This window comes from Neoarius graeffei, chromosome 11, assembly GCF_027579695.1.
Source record: "Neoarius graeffei isolate fNeoGra1 chromosome 11, fNeoGra1.pri, whole genome shotgun sequence".
NCBI classification, from domain to species: Eukaryota; Metazoa; Chordata; class Actinopteri; order Siluriformes; family Ariidae; genus Neoarius; species Neoarius graeffei.
In genome coordinates, this window is record NC_083579.1 from 7987517 (window position 1) to 8003315 (window position 15799).

General features: G+C 41.8%; 1 protein-coding gene across 2 annotated transcripts; it reads left to right on the forward strand.

Annotated features, from left to right (window-relative positions):
* The first annotated feature begins 296 nt into the window (after nucleotides 1-296).
* On the forward strand, nucleotides 297-15480 carry ecd (ecdysoneless homolog (Drosophila)). 2 transcript variants are annotated; one of them, XM_060933361.1, is made up of 12 exons: nucleotides 297-562; nucleotides 6089-6294; nucleotides 6507-6685; nucleotides 6873-7065; nucleotides 8641-8769; nucleotides 9059-9184; nucleotides 9259-9344; nucleotides 10832-10935; nucleotides 11127-11352; nucleotides 12696-12763; nucleotides 12913-13091; nucleotides 15127-15480. In XM_060933361.1, exons 1-12 carry the CDS (start codon nucleotides 370-372, stop codon nucleotides 15322-15324), a joined length of 1887 nt encoding a protein of 628 aa, XP_060789344.1. In that variant the 5' UTR covers nucleotides 297-369; the 3' UTR covers nucleotides 15325-15480. The 2 variants fall into 2 exon arrangements, with proteins under 2 accessions (XP_060789344.1, XP_060789345.1); XM_060933362.1 differs by having other exon boundaries at nucleotides 15130-15480.
* The last annotated feature ends 319 nt before the right edge of the window (nucleotides 15481-15799 follow it).

Below are 15799 nucleotides of genomic sequence, written 5' to 3' on the forward strand. Positions count from 1 at the left end.
AATGTGAGTGTGAATGGTTGTCTGTGTCTATGTGTCAGCCCTGTGATGACCTGGCGACTTGTCCAGGGTGTACCCCGCCTTTCGCCCGTCGTCAGCTGGGATAGGCTCCAGTTCGCCTGCGACCCTGTAGAACAGGATAAAGCGGCTAGAGATAATGGATGGATGGATAGATGAATGACTGGGAATAATGTGACAGGATGGCTGACACTTTTGGGTGGAGGATAAACTGTAGATTGGGGGAATCTACCTACTGAGCAGAAGGTGGCAGTAATGCACCAATAATCTGGATGGCAACCTCAGAAGAAGAAATGATGCTGTTGATTAAAAACAGTACAGTAGTCTCTAAGGCTCCAGGTTTAAGATGAACACATGGAGTTCCTGAAGAGACCCGCTGTGCTGGAGGATGCTGTTCAGTACCGGCTCTTTGTGCTCCATCCGGATCTTCTGGATGCTCAGGAGAAGCAGCGGCTCCTGGAGGATGTCCTGGCCGAGGTCGCTGCTCTGTTAGTGGGCTACATTTGGCAGAAGCAGCCGTTTAATCTCAGCTTTCATCCGGAGAAAGGTGAGTTGATCTTCCTGCAGCTCCAGTTTACACACACAAAGACAAAATATATTTAAATAAATAACATTTAAACATCAGTTTCTCATCAAAGGACTTAACTGACTTTGGACAACCGGTCACATAATACTTTTAACAGAGTAATAACATTCCGGAGGATATGGCAAGAGCACCGGGGTCTCCGTGAATTGTTATCGGGCCGAGCGTGCGTAGAAGGCGGGGAGAGAGAGCACGCAAAAGCGAGGATGTCATTCAGGCCTACGTGCTAGGCTAATACATCAAGCACACAAACCTCCATTACCGAGCATCTTTCTTTTTTATACATGTATATGAGTGATTCCACGCTTATGGGTACTGAAATGGGGACATGAACTTATTTTTAAAAATTCACCTAAAACCATTTCTTTTTTTTTTTTTACCATCAGGTCACAAAACATGTAATCTTTAATGAATGATATGTTAAAAGATAACTTTAATTTTCTGAGATGTAATAAAAACATATTTACCGTAAAATACCAAATAATAGCCGAGTTCCCTTTAACGGCCGGGTGTACGCGTGTGTTGTGACAAATAAAGGCCGGTTCCGAATACTCGCCGGGGTCTAAAAAAAAAAAAAAGCGTCCGAACGTTCTATCTCGAATCTTGAGGCCCAGCACTTTTCTGGTTTTCAAACGATTTTGCATTGCATAGTTTTCTACCGAAACAATATGAATGAATGAATGAATGAAAGAAATTATTTCTATAATACTGTTTACAACATTTTGTTACGTGATAATAAACATGCCATTTCAATGTTATAATCTTGGTCTACCGTAATATTTCTTGAGGAATGCAACTCCGTAACTTTTGACAGATGTCTTAGCCACCCCTTTGGGTATACCCAACGAAAGCCAGCGTGTGTGGTGACATTGAGGACTGCGGGTTTCCAAGGTTGGACTGCTGCTTCTGTTAAACGACCTAAATTGCCGAATGCATGCATCAAAGCACACACTGAGTTTTATTAAAGACCTTATACCATTTCACTTGCCCTTACCCATTCGGATCTGGAAGACGCTTTACAAAAAAGGTGAGAGCGTTCTAACATGCATTTCAGTCTGCTCGCGGCCAATTTAATCCAAGGGGCCTTTTCAACAAGTAATCTGTCGTGCAAGTTGGGCAGAAGCACGCGTCAGGCAGGCAACATGTAGGCCTACAAGTCAGTAACCTATTCAACTAACTTTCATCCGAACTTTAAGTTTTCTACGGGGTCGAGCCACCGTATTAACTCACTCGGGGAATAGGCTCATATCGGCCAAATAGGGAGACGTCTTGGAGAGAAACGTGATGCAAGATGACAGTATGTAGCCACTGCAGGTCACTTACGCTACGTTCACACTGCAAGGCTTAATGCTCAATTCCGATTTTTTTGTGAAATCCGATTTTTTTGTGAGGTCGTTCACATTAACAAATATATGCGACTTGCATGTGATCCTCAGTATGAACGAAAAGCGACCTAAAAGTGTTCCGCATGCGCACTGCAGGATACGACGACGTCACACGCAGTGAGCATGGCCAGTGTTTACGGAAGTAAAACCGCCCGGTTGCGGTATGACTCATCCAATCTAGCTTGAATAGCTGTATCCCCCCAAATGGAAATCAGCTCCCTAACCTCTGCGTCCTTCCATTGAGAAGATTCAGAACCTTCACAGCCCGAAGCGTCCCTCGCATTGATGTCATGCGCAGGGGCGCAGATACGTTTTTTGAACTGGGGGGGGGACAAAGCTGCCAGCAAACCAACCCCAATATGCCTGTCAAACTTGTTGTTAGTAACCATAGCAACCAAGCTCGAGCTCGCAACCTGTGCAGTCTGCGCAGCTCAACCAACCGAATATCAGTCTTTGTTTTGTTTTATGTGAGTTGTTGCAACTATATGTATACACTGCTGTGCACCTCAATAAACCGAATGGTAATTAGTCTTTTGATTTTTCCGTGAGGTTTGCCTTATGCAAAGAAAGACAGCATAGACGTTTTTTCCTCCCTATAAGTAGGGGGGACCGAACGAGGTGAATTTAAATATGACTCGTCCCCCCCTCTATCTGCGCCCGTGATTATGCGCCATGTTGTTGTAACTTTTTTTGAGAGACCCGCCGCCTACTTCAGCGCAGAATAGTGACGTTTGTGGCTTGTTGATGACGTGTAAGTCGGATGAATGCGACCTGGCGGTTCAGACTGAAGTCGCATATGAAAAGAGCGGATAGGAATCGGAATTAGCACCACATATCCAAACGGCCTGGGTCGGATTTGAAAAAATCGGATCTGTGTCGTTCATATTGTCAATAAAAGATCGGATACAGGTCACATATGGGCGAAAAGATCGGATTTGAGTCACTTCAGCCTGCAGTGTGAACATAGCCTTATTTTTCAGCATAAGAAAAAACCCTTTGGTTTGACACTTCGCACCCTAATTATGTTGCTTCAACGTCGCGCCCTCCATGCAATTTCAGATTGACAGACATCGCGAAGCGCAAAGGGTGGAGGCTGCATGGGTGAGGGTGATAGCAAGTGACCATAACTTTGCAGAGTAATTAAATCACAGTGCTGCGCACAGACAATGGTGTGGTTTCTTGATTATTTTGTAAAGCATGCGCTTAACTAGTCATTAACAGGAAAAGGTGTGTGATTTATCCTTTATCCACCCCGACTGTGCCATGCGAAGATGCATTCTGCGTCTTCAAAATTCCCCGAAGTCGGCGCCGTGCTATCTGTAATCTAACTCTAAACAAACTGTAAGTTATACTGGTTAAAAGTAGGCCCATCTGAGAATGATTTTTTCCCCGTTTTGAGGTAGATTTTGGGGAAGGTATTTGTGAAGAAGGAATTAATCGCCTGTTCCAAATAGCCGCCTAGTCTCTAATACGCGCCGGGTCTCTTACGTGATTGAGACAAATAATCGCCCGGGCTATTATTTGGTATTTTACGGTATATGCCAAAGTCAGAACGTAACAGAAGTGTTGTGGACATATAGATTCTCAATTTTAACAATGTAGAATTACTTTTTGAAACATAGGAAGGTGATGTTTTAGCAAATATAATTAATAAACATGTGTAGTAGAATAAACATACACATTCTTTCAATAAGATTCACATGGTATATAGCTAGATTGTAATTAATTTGTAACAGACGCGAGATGGACAATCGTAACAGAAGTAATGGAACAGACATCATTTTGGAACTCATAGGCTTGACTTTGGCATATAAATATGTTTTTATTACATCTCAGAAAATTAAAGTTATCTTTTAACATATCATTCATTAAAGATTACATGTTTTGTGACCTGATGGTAAAAAAAGAAATGGTTTTAGGTGAATAAGTTCATGTCCCCATTTCAGTACCCATAAGCGTGGAATCACTCATATATAATATTTTTATTTATATTATATTTTACATTTTATTTATATATAAATATTTTATATATTATATTTATATATAAAATGCACACTTTTTTATTCTAGATTTCTTTTTTTATGATTTATGTATTATTGAGAAGAAGAATTTAATGTTACAGGAAAAAATGTTTGTATCTGATCAGCCTATCAACAAGAAAGCACTTTTCAGATTAAAAAAGAATCCATAATGAAGGCTGCTGGGTTTTGGTGCAAAATTAAGAAGCGAGTTTTATAATCAAAGTGTCCAGAAGAACTGTAGCTGGTTCTGTAAGATGTTCAGTAAAACCTACAGCTCATTTCTTTATCACACTGGACCTGAGATTTTTTTTTTTTTAAAGCAAAAGTTTGTCTCACACCTACGGCAGAGCAATAGGGCCAGGGTTTTATATTTTATTTGGAAACTTCTGAGAAAAAGTCGAAATTTTCGAGAAAAAAAAGTCGAAATTTGAGAAAAAGTCGAAATTTTTTAGAAAAAAAAAAGTCAGAAATCTGTAGAAGGCGGGCTTCCATACGGAAGTGACGCTCACTCGCGGCCGGTGGACATGAATGGCTGAGACCAGAGCCATGGAATTCAGAGTTGTGACAACCGGGGTACAGGAAGTCGGTTGGTGATGTGATTCACGTAGATTCAAATACTTCTAGGCAGCGGCTTTCTGTTTGCTAGAGACTAACACAGAACCACTACATAACAAGCAAAACCCAATCCCGAAATAACATTTGATTAAGTCGTCCATTTCAGCAGCACTAAACACAGTAGTACAGGGGTGTCAAACCTGATCCATAAAGGGCCTTGTGGCTGCAGGTTTTCATTCCAGCCATGCAGCAGCACACCTGACTTGGCTCATTCAATCAACTGAACTGTCTTCACACAGTCAAATACTTGCAGCCACACCCACCCTTGATTAAAGGGTGGGTGTGTCAGTTGATTGAATAAGCCAAATCAGGGTGCTGCTGCATGGCTAGAATGAAAATCTGCAGCCACACGGCCCTTTATGGATCAGGTTTGACACCCCTGCAGTAGTAGCAGACTGTGGCAGCGGGGGCGTGGTCAAGTGCTGGTCTCTGACAGGAGGGCGGAGTCAGGGAAGGTAAGTGGCAGAATCACTACACCTGATGTCAATTAACGTGTTTGTGTGTGTCTTCCCAGTGACCGCGCCCTACTTAGAGGGAGAGCAGAGGAGCTCATCCCCGAACCAGACGCCGGTTGTGTGTGTGTGTCTGTGTTAGTCACTGGATGTTTCACTGAAAAGTGTGGCAATAAAAGCCGTGGAGCACAGAGGACGGCAGGACAGAGATCAGGTTCGCAAACACGGCTTTTATTGCCACACTTTTCAGTGAAACATCCAGTGACTAACACAGACACACACAACTGGCGTCTGGTTCGGGGATGAGCTTCTCTGCTCTCCCTCTTTAAGTAGGGTGTGGTCACTGGGAAGACACACACAAACACAGGTTAATTGACGACAGGTGTAGTGATTCTGCCACTTACCTTCCCTGACTCCGCCCTCCTGTCACAGACCAGCGCTTGACCACGCCCCCGCTGCCACACAGACTAAGTCTCCGTCAGCTCTGGATGACCTGGTACTTCCTGGTAGCCTAAATTTGTGACTATTTTCTCGAAAATTTTGACTTTTTTTTTTTTTTTTTGAAATTTTTGACTTTTTTCTCAACTTTTGACTTTTTTTCTCGAAATGTTTGACTTTAATCTCAAATTCTGAGTTTCTTTCTCAGAAATTAAAAAAAAAAAATATATATATATATATATATATATATATATATATATATATATATATATATATATATATATATATATATGTGTGTGTGTATATGTATTTCTTAGTGGCACTATCGCTCTTCCGTACACACCAAATATTGACTTTGTCTGATTGATGCTGTAGTATAGCTGCCCACTGTTGAGTGTGTTTTCACTGCTTCAGATGGGTTAAATTTCACGGTGTGCTTGAGTGTACGTGTGACAAATAAAGGCTTTTTGGTTATATAATTTTTTTTTTCAAAATCTGTCCATATCAATAGCAGACTTGTGGGTCAGGATATTTTTCAATGCAATGTTTAGGCTTGTATTTTGTGTCTTTGGTCTACAGGGGGCGTCCCGGCTCACCTGAGCGGCAGCACGGAATTCGGCGACAACGTCGAAGACGAATGGTTCATCGTTTATCTGCTCAAATGCATCACACGCAAGTTCAGCGAGCTGGCTGCCAGCATCCAGGACAACGATGGACAGTTCCTCCTGATCGAGGCAGCTGAGTACCTGCCCAAGTGGCTCGACCCCGACAGCAGCGAAAACAGGGTCAGAGATGATAAGGACTTGTAATTTGCTGTGGTATAAGAAGAATAAAACTCCTCGTGTCGTGCTGTTACAGGAAAATAATCGTTGTTGATTGACACTGTGTTTTTATTCCTTATACAGTATAGAAGCAGGGCCCTATCATAATTGGCAATGTACTACTACGCATTTTCGTGCTTGTTCATGCCGTTCTTCTTGCTGATTGATTCTGGCAGGTGTTCCTGTACCATGGAGAGCTGCACATTTTACCCGATCGCGTCCGTGCTGGAGACGCAGGATGGCCTCGGGACTCGGTGCCGTCAGTACGAGAGGCTCTGGAGGTGCTGCACACACACGGCGAGCGCTGCATGGCTGATCGGCGCATCCGAGCTGCAATAGAGCATCGACTGCAGGGGTGAGAATCAGGAGGAGTGGCGGGAGGGGCAACACCACTGTTTATTGGAGAAGAGGTAGAGAGTGAAGCATCGTGTGGGCGTTTGTTTAAAAAAAAAAAAAAAAAGAGACGTAACAATTTTAGATGCTGTACTGTAATTCCACATATTACTGTGGATGAATTTGAGTTATGAAAGTGTGTGTTGCAGGTACCCAGGTAAAATCCAGGCCAGCCTCCATCATGCACATTGTTACGTACCTGCAGGTGTTGCTGCAGTGTTGTCACGGCGACCTGACCTCGTGGCTCCAGCCGTTTCCGCGTTTTACCTGCGTGACCCGATTGACCTTCAGGCCTGCAGAACTTTCCAGAATTTTCCCCCTGAATCCAGAGTCCTCACACTGGTAGAGCAAATATTTATTTTTACTTTCGTAGTTGCTATGAGGAAATTAACGCGAGTTAATTTTATACGTTTTCAAGCTGGGTTTAATCGCTGTTTTATTTATGCTAGATAATGACCTAATCAGAGCTGACCAATCAAAACCAGCCAGTCATTCAAAATCATCAAAGTCGGCTAGTCGGAGTTGTCCAATCAAAGTCATTCAAGCTGTATAGCTCTAATAAATAGCCATAATGTTCTACAAATTTAAATAATGAGTAATATTTAAACAGTTAGATTTATGCGCATAAAATATGTACTTGATGGTCTGTCGAAGGTTTTTTTTTTTAAACACATCTCCAATTCCAAAAAAGTTGGTATACCATGTGAAACAAAATTCAGAATGTGAAGATTTCGTTGAAAATAGTACAAAGACAATATATCAAATGCTGAAACTGAAATTTTATTTATTTTGAAAAAATATATGCTCAGTTTGAGTTTGTCAGCAACATGTTTCAGAAAAGTTGGGACAGGGACAACAAAAGACTGAAAGTTGTGTAATGTGGTTTTAAATTATTATTTTTTAAAAATAATTTGGTTAATTGGCAACAGGTCGGTAATATGATTGGGTATAAAGAGCATTCCAGAGAGGCGGAGTCTCTCAGAAGTAAAGAAGGGGAGGGGTTCACCGCTGTGTGAAAGACTGCTTGGGCAAACAGTGCAACAATTTTAAGAATAACGTTCCTCAATGTAAAACTGCAAAGAATTTGTGCATCACATCATCTATGGTCCATAATATCATTAAAAGATTCAGAGAATCTGGAGAAATCTCGATATGCAAGAGACAAGGCTGAAAACTGACACTGGATGCCTGTGATCTTCAGGCCCTCAGGAGACACTGCATTAAAAGCAGACACGTGTCTGTAGTGGAAATCACTGTATGGGCTCAGGAACACTTCAGAAAACCATCGTCTGTGAAAAAACTTCATTACTGCATCCACAAATGCAAGTTAAAACCAGATATAAACAATATCCAGAAACACCGCCACCTTCTCTGGGCCCGAGCTCTTTTACGATGGACTGAGGCGAAGTGGAAAATTGTCCCGAGGTCTGACGAATCAAAAGTAGAAATTCTTTTTAGAAATCATGGACACCACGTCCTCCAGGCTAAAGAGGAGAGGGACCATCCGGCTTATCAGTGCACAGTTCAAAAGCAGCATCTGTGATGGTATGAGGGTGCATTAGTGCACATGACATGGGTAGCTTGTACATCTGGGAAGGCATCATTAATGCTGAATGATAGATACACGTTTCCGAGCAATATGCTGCCATCCAGACACAATCTTTTTCAGGGAAGCCCTTCCTTCTTTCAGCAAGACAATCTCAAACCGCTTTCTGCACATGTTAAAACTGCGTGGCTTCGCAGTAAAAGAGTCCAGGTGCTAAACTGGCCTGCCTGCAGTCCAGACCTGTCTCCCATTTAAAACATTTGGCGCATTATGAAGCGCAAAATACAACAAAGATGTGAGACCCTGAATTGTTGATCAACTGAAACTGTATATCAGGCAAGAATGGGACTCTCTCTCTGTCTCTCTCTCAGGTGACGTTCACTCGTTGTCTTTACGCTCAGCTGCAGCAGCAGACTTTTGTTCCTGACAGGAGGAGTGGATTTGCTCTGCCGCCTCCATCACACCCTCAGTACAAAGCCCACGAACTCGGCATGAAACTGGTAAGAGCCTCAGGGTCACATTACGAACAGATGTAGAGTAAGAGGAATAAAGCACAACCGTTATTGGAAAACGATCAACTTGAGGCGTTTCTGTTGCAACCCTGGTCACTGCGGGCCACATCACACCAGCCTGTGGTGGACTGGTGTTTTGTTTTTTTCATGAATAACATTTAATGCTCGCTCGCTCACTGCACTTCACTTGGTGAAGAATTAGTGATTGATAATTAATAACCTGGCTATACCAAGGAATTCATAGTGGATGAGTCGATGTGATTGTTTTGGATTGTAGGCACACGGTTTTGAGATCCTGTGCAGTAAAAGCGGGCGCGCAGCGACCAACCCTGAGGCTCCCGTGAACGCTCATCCGCTCTGGAGAGGTTTCCTGGACAGCCTGAAGAGGAACCATTACTTTAAGGTGAAATGAGACGAGAAACAAGTGAATCTGGATTTCCGTTTTATCACACAGTAATCACTGACGTGTGTGTGCAGGGGGAACTCGAGGGCTCGGTGCGCTACCGGGAGCTCATGAGGACAGCTGAGAGTTTCTTTAAGCAGTCGCTCTGCAGCGCACCGAGGTGAGTGGTCATGTGACTTGATTTCATTCACTGCACTTCATTTGGTGTTTGTTTTTCCACCAGTATTGAACAAATCCATGATCCATGCACCGGTTTCAGCAGCGCTTCCATTAACAAGTGAGCCATGCTGTAAATGGGTAACCATGGTTACCAAGGTATGAAGGCTGCATGTGAGTAGAGCTAGAAATAATAATATATATTCACTGCTTGAGTGTAATTGTTATAGTTGTAAATCTAAGAACCACCATTTTGTAGGAAAAAAAAATACAGAATATGGAGGGGATTTTTTTTTTTTTTTTATAAATTTGTCATCCTTGGACATTTTATGACTAATTCTACACGTTTATTCCAAATTAAATGTATATGGAGCACTTGCATGTGACGTCACAGCCGATCCAGATTGTGACAGACGCCATCTTGTCGGTCAAACGCCATATTTCTGCCTTCTACTTCTGGTTCTACTTCTGCTTTTACTTCTACCTTTTCTTCTGGAAAACCCTACTATATACAATTCTACTACAACGGCTGCGGCTACAAGCTCTCCCTACCTGTGCACGTTTATGTTTTTTGTGTGTATTTTCGCGTGTTGTTCGTCTGTACCGGACTTCAATATCCACTACAACCGTATGGACTTACTGGACATTGGTTTCCAGCAGAAAATGACGGTTTGTAGCGATTTCCATCGCATGCACAACATTCCGGACGAGAAAAAAAAAAAACATTCCGGACGAGATAGCGAGACCAGCGGGGTCTCCGTGGATTGTTATCGGAAGCAAAGCGAAGGAGGCAGCGCCGGGAGCGGAAGCAAAAGCGAGGCTGCAGAGCCGGCCTGTTGACTAAGCTCAGAAAACAGCTACTCAAATCTCCACTGCCAAGCCTCTACCTCTCCAACGCCAGATCCATGTAAACAAGACGGACAAGCTGGAATTACCTTATTCTATTCTATAATCGGCTGGTCAGTGCTATACTCAATACTTAGGTGACTTACCCATCCAATGAGGATTCTTGTTTACAAGATGCCACATCTGAGTCGCTGACAAATCCTGAATTTCTGGAGAGATAACTGTCCAGAGATTTATAAGCACGCAGTGCTTCACCACTGAACAGCGAGGGAAAGTTGATGAGGTAATTATACACGTCTGGGTATTCCGCTGGCAGTTCAAAATCCGGTCGTGAAAACTCCGTCCGGAAAGCCATAAGGGTCACAAATCTGTAGATCGTTTATTTTAGACATATATCTAGTTATCTGTTCATTAGAAAAATGAGCCGTGTAGTCCGTCGGTTGAAATTGATTCATTCTGCACACGAGTACAGCAGTATTCAGCGGTGTTTTTGACCGACAAGATGGCAGTTGTGTACTTTCCGGTCACGTGACTGCAAGATCTCTATTATTTTCCGTCAATTCTTTATTTTAATTACTTATAGGTTTTTATTTTTTTAAAAGAATTTCTGACCTTTTTTCCTGTTTTTATTATTTCTTGTGGTAGTTGCGCGCATGGTCCAGGTGAGGTGGTGTTACAGGTCTTAGAAAGCGCCCCCTACAGTCTGGAGGACCTGAGGGCACAAGAAGCTCACCTTCCACCAGAGGACAGTACGTTCCTCTTTTGGTCTTCATGCGTATCTCCTTCTGTATTTTTGTCAGTTGCATCAGATCACAGTGCCTCTGGAGTTGAGCCTGTCGGTGTATTAAATATAGAAAAAAATAAAATATCTGCCACTTTTTTTTTTTTTTTTAAATTTAGTAACTAGTTTATTATACTTGTCTCTCTGCTGCCCCTACAGGTGACGACTGGTTAAACATCACCCCAGATGAGCTAGAGAGGTTGTTAGAGGAAAGAGGGGGTCAGAGGTCAAGTAAGGATCGAGGAGTCACGTGCAGAGCAGGAAGCGGCGAGGATGAGGAGAAGCAGCAGGAGGAAGAGGCCGGATACACTCTAGTGGCCGTGACTCGGGGGATGAAGGACTTTATAAACGCCATGTCCTCACACGAAGGAGCAGAATTCCCACGGTATCCTCATCGTTCATTAAATCTGAGAGGAAATGGATTTATATTTACCTTTTGAATTAGGGCAGAGTGCAATCTTTTCTGGGGGGAAGCAGCCTGCAGTGCATATAAAAATATTTTTAAAAAGGTTTTTGTTAAATAATTTTCACATGTTCATTTAAAAATAGTTTTTGGTATTGTTTCACTTGCATAAAAAAAAATGTGAAATTTACTTCATTAAAATTTTTTAATTTGTTTAAGTATTTGCCAATAATTTGAGTTTGGATAAAATTGAACAGCTAATAATTTTAAACGGATTTTAATTGTGATTTTCTCAAACGGCAGGATATATTAAAATAGGAATAGAAATACTACAAAATATGAAATTTTTATATTTGTTAAAAGGAGGGCCACATTTTTTTTAATTTTATGTTATTGCTAATAGGTGTCTTTTTTTTTTTTTTTTTTTTTTTTTTAATCAGCATAATCGTCATTCATATATATATATATATATATATATATATATATATATATATATATATATATATATATATATATTCACCCTCCCAATATGATTTATTCTCATCTCATTATCTCTAGCCGCTTTATCCTGTTCTACAGGGTCGCAGGCAAGCTGGAGTCTATCCCAGCTGACTACGGGTGAAAGGCGGGGTACACCCTGGACAAGTCGCCAGGTCATCACAGGGCTGACACATAGACACAGACAACCATTCACATTCACATCTACGCTCAATTTAGAGTTACCAGTTAACCTAACCTGCATGTCTTTGGACTGTGGGGGAAACCGGAGCACCCGGAGGAAACCCACACGGACACGGGGAGAACATGCAAACGCTGCACAGAAAGGCCCTCGCCGGCCACGGGGCTCGAACCCGGACCTTCTTGCTGTGAGGCGACAGCGCTAACCACTACACCACCGTGCCGCCCTCTGATTTATTCTAATAAATACAACTTTTATTATAATGTCACACTTTACATTTAATTTCTGATTGAATTAAATCAAAATTTAATGATTTAAATGTTGTGACACATTTTTTTTTTTTAAGATATTTTTTGGGCTTTTTTCACCTTTATTGGATAGGACAGTGTAGAGACAGGAAATGAGCGGGAGAGAGAGACGGGGAGGGATCGGGAAATGACTTCGGGCCGGAATCGAACCTGGGTCCCCGGATTTATGGTATGGCGCCTTATCCACCTGAGCCACAACGCCCCCATGACACATTCTTGTTGTGGTTGCTCGACAGCTACCAGTTTAGCATCTCACGCACATCACGTTTCCATCAGACAGTATCATGTGATTTTTGACGGTGTGGTGTGAAAGGACCTGCACTCTTTTTGGGTTTCAGGTCGTGTTTGTCAGAGCCGTTCAGTTTTGACCCTGATACAGTGACTGGTGCTCTGGACAGACTGCTTGGTGAGTTCATGTTTACAAAATTTTATGTAAAGTGCTTGATGTAACTGTAATAAAGTAACAAAATGATTTCTCGCTGAGTCTCGTCGAGTGGTGACATTTGTTCCATTAAAATAGTGTGTGTTTTATTTATTTATTTAAATTGGTGTCAGGTGGTCAAGATGAGCAGCTGGACTCTGATGATTTTGATGATGATGATGATGATGATGATGAAGGATGTGAAGAACAGACAGGACCAGAGACGTTGGACGATATGAGGAGATACATGGACGAGATGGACCAGGAGCTTCAAACCACGAACGTTGGACAGAGTTTCACGTACAAAAGCAAAGTGAGCACTAACTGCTTTTTTATTTTTTTTTTTAAAACAGATTCAGCAACATTAAACACATTAACTAAATCAATCACCTCTTCCCAAGTTAATTTGTTTTCCTCACAACACAATAACTTTGATTTAAAGGGCATTGAACATGCTTTCTATAAATGATATTTACTTGATCGAGACTGGGAGACAGTAAAATACAGAGCGGCAGACAGAAACGGACAGCGAGAATTTGCCACTGATTCCACTTTTTACAACCCCGATTCCAAAAAAGTTGGGACAAAGTACAAATTGTAAATAAAAACAGAATGCAATGATGTGGACGTTTCAAAATTCCATATTTTATTCAGAATAGAATATAGATGACATATCAAATGTTTAAACTGAGAAAATGTATCATTGAAAGAGAAATTAGAGTTTTTTTATTTTTATTTTAAATTTCATGACAACACATCTCAAAAAAGTTGGGACAAGGCCATGTTTCCCACTGTGAGACATCCCCTTTTCTCTTTACAACAGTCTGTAAACGTCTGGGGACTGAGGAGACAAGTTGCTCAAGTTTAGGGATAGGAATGTTAACCCATTCTTGTCTAATGTAGGATTCTAGTTGCTCAACTGTCTTAGGTCTTTTTTGTCGTATCTTCCGTTTTATGATGCGCTAAATGTTTTCTATGGGTGAAAGATCTGGACTGCAGGCTGGCCAGTTCAGTACCCGGACCCTTCTTCTACGCAGCCATGATGCTGTAATTGATGCAGTATGTGGTTTGGCATTGTCATGTTGGAAAATGCAAGGTCTTCCCTGAAAGAGACGTCGTCTGGATGGGAGCATATGTTGCTCTAGAACCTGGATATACCTTTCAGCATTGATGGTGTCTTTCCAGATGTGTAAGCTGCCCATGCCACACACACTAATGCAACCCCATACCATCAGAGATGCAGGCTTCTGAACTGAGCGCTGATAACAACTTGGGTCGTCCTTCTCCTCTTTAGTCCGAATGACACGGCGTCCCTGATTTCCATAAAGAACTTCAAATTTTGATTCGTCTGACCACAGAACAGTTTCCCACTTTGCCACAGTCCATTTTAAATGAGCCTTGGCCCAGAGAAGACGTCTGCGCTTCTGGATCATGTTTAGATACGGCTGCTTCTTTGAACTATAGAGTTTTAGCTGGCAACGGCAGATGGCACGGTGAATTGTGTTCACAGATAATGTTCTCTGGAAATATTCCTGAGCCCATTTTGTGATTTCCAATACAGAAGCATGCCTGTGTGTGACGCAGTGCCGTCTAAGGGCCCGAAGATCACGGGCACCCAGTATGGTTTTCCGGCCTTGACCCTTACGCACAGAGATTCTTCCAGATTCTCTGAATCTTTTGATGATATTATGCACTGTAGATGATGATATGTTCAAACTCTTTGCAATTTTACACTGTCGAACTCCTTTCTGATATTGCTCCACTATTTGTCGGCGCAGAATTAGGGGGATTGGTGATCCTCTTCCCATCTTTACTTCTGAGAGCCGCTGCCACTCCAAGATGCTCTTTTTATACCCAGTCATGTTAATGACCTATTGCCAATTGACCTAATGAGTTGCAATTTGGTCCTCCAGCTGTTCCTTTTTTGTACCTTTAACTTTTCCAGCCTCTTATTGCCCCTGTCCCAACTTTTTTGAGATGTGTTGCTGTCATGAAATTTCAAATGAGCCAATATTTGGCATGAAATTTCAAAATGTCTCACTTTCGACATTTGATATGTTGTCTATGTTCTATTGTGAATACAATATCAGTTTTTGAGATTTGTAAATTATTGCATTCCGTTTTTATTTACAATTTGTACTTTGTCCCAACTTTTTTGGAATCGGGGTTGTAATTTGACACTTTTTGTCCATTTATAAATACATTTAATGTTGTGAACCTTCCATGAAACAAATGGGAATTGAAAGTCAATAAAAAATAAAACAAATTTGTAAAGGAGTTGTTTGTAACTTGTTCGATATCCATTTTCAACCTTTCAGCAAATTCACACTTATTTATCTGCTGTCCAGCAGGGCGGCGATATCACCGCAGACGCAGCAGGAACATCGGTGCAGACAGAAGACGACCTCCAGCCATTAGACATCGATGTAAACCTGGTCACCAATTTGCTCGAGTCCCTGTCCTCTCAGGCCGGTCTCGCCGGACCTGCTTCAAACCTGTTGCACAGCCTCGGCCTGCACCTGCCCCCTAACGCTGATCCGTCCTGAGGACACGCTCTACTGAAGTGCCTCAATAGCACTAACATGGACAGATAGATAGATATTGCACACGCCTTTTTCCAAGGAAATTCCAAATGTGTGTTAAACACTGTATATTTGTGTTTTTTGGATAAGATGTTAAATAAAATCAGTTTTGTAAAGAAATTGTGTTGGTTTGTATAAATCAGAAAGCGACACAACAGGACCAGCTTGTTTTCTTTTCTTCCCTCTCTCCACTTCTTGATTTTAGTGTTTTATATTAACAAAATTAACAGAAATTCCTCAAACCCCGGTCAATCATTTGTGATTTTATCTTGTCTGTTTACCTCAGATAAATCCAGTGACTTGGCTGCAGACTTGTTAGGTTACATATCACCTCCTATTGATGTTTCTTTGACTCCTTCCTGCTTCAATTCAGTAACAAACACCAAATTAATAAAATACTGTCGCTCGTGTATCAGGTATGGACTACACTAAACGTACA

Coding starts and splice junctions, on each gene's coding strand:
- ecd (XM_060933361.1), top strand. CDS start 370: ATGGAGTTCCTGAAGAGACCCGCTGTGCTGGAGGATGCTGTTCAGTAC. Junction 10,936..11,126: donor TCACCTTCCACCAGAGGACA/GTACGTTCCTCT, acceptor CTGCCCCTACAG/GTGACGACTGGTTAAACATC. Junction 11,353..12,695: donor GAAGGAGCAGAATTCCCACG/GTATCCTCATCG, acceptor TTTGGGTTTCAG/GTCGTGTTTGTCAGAGCCGT.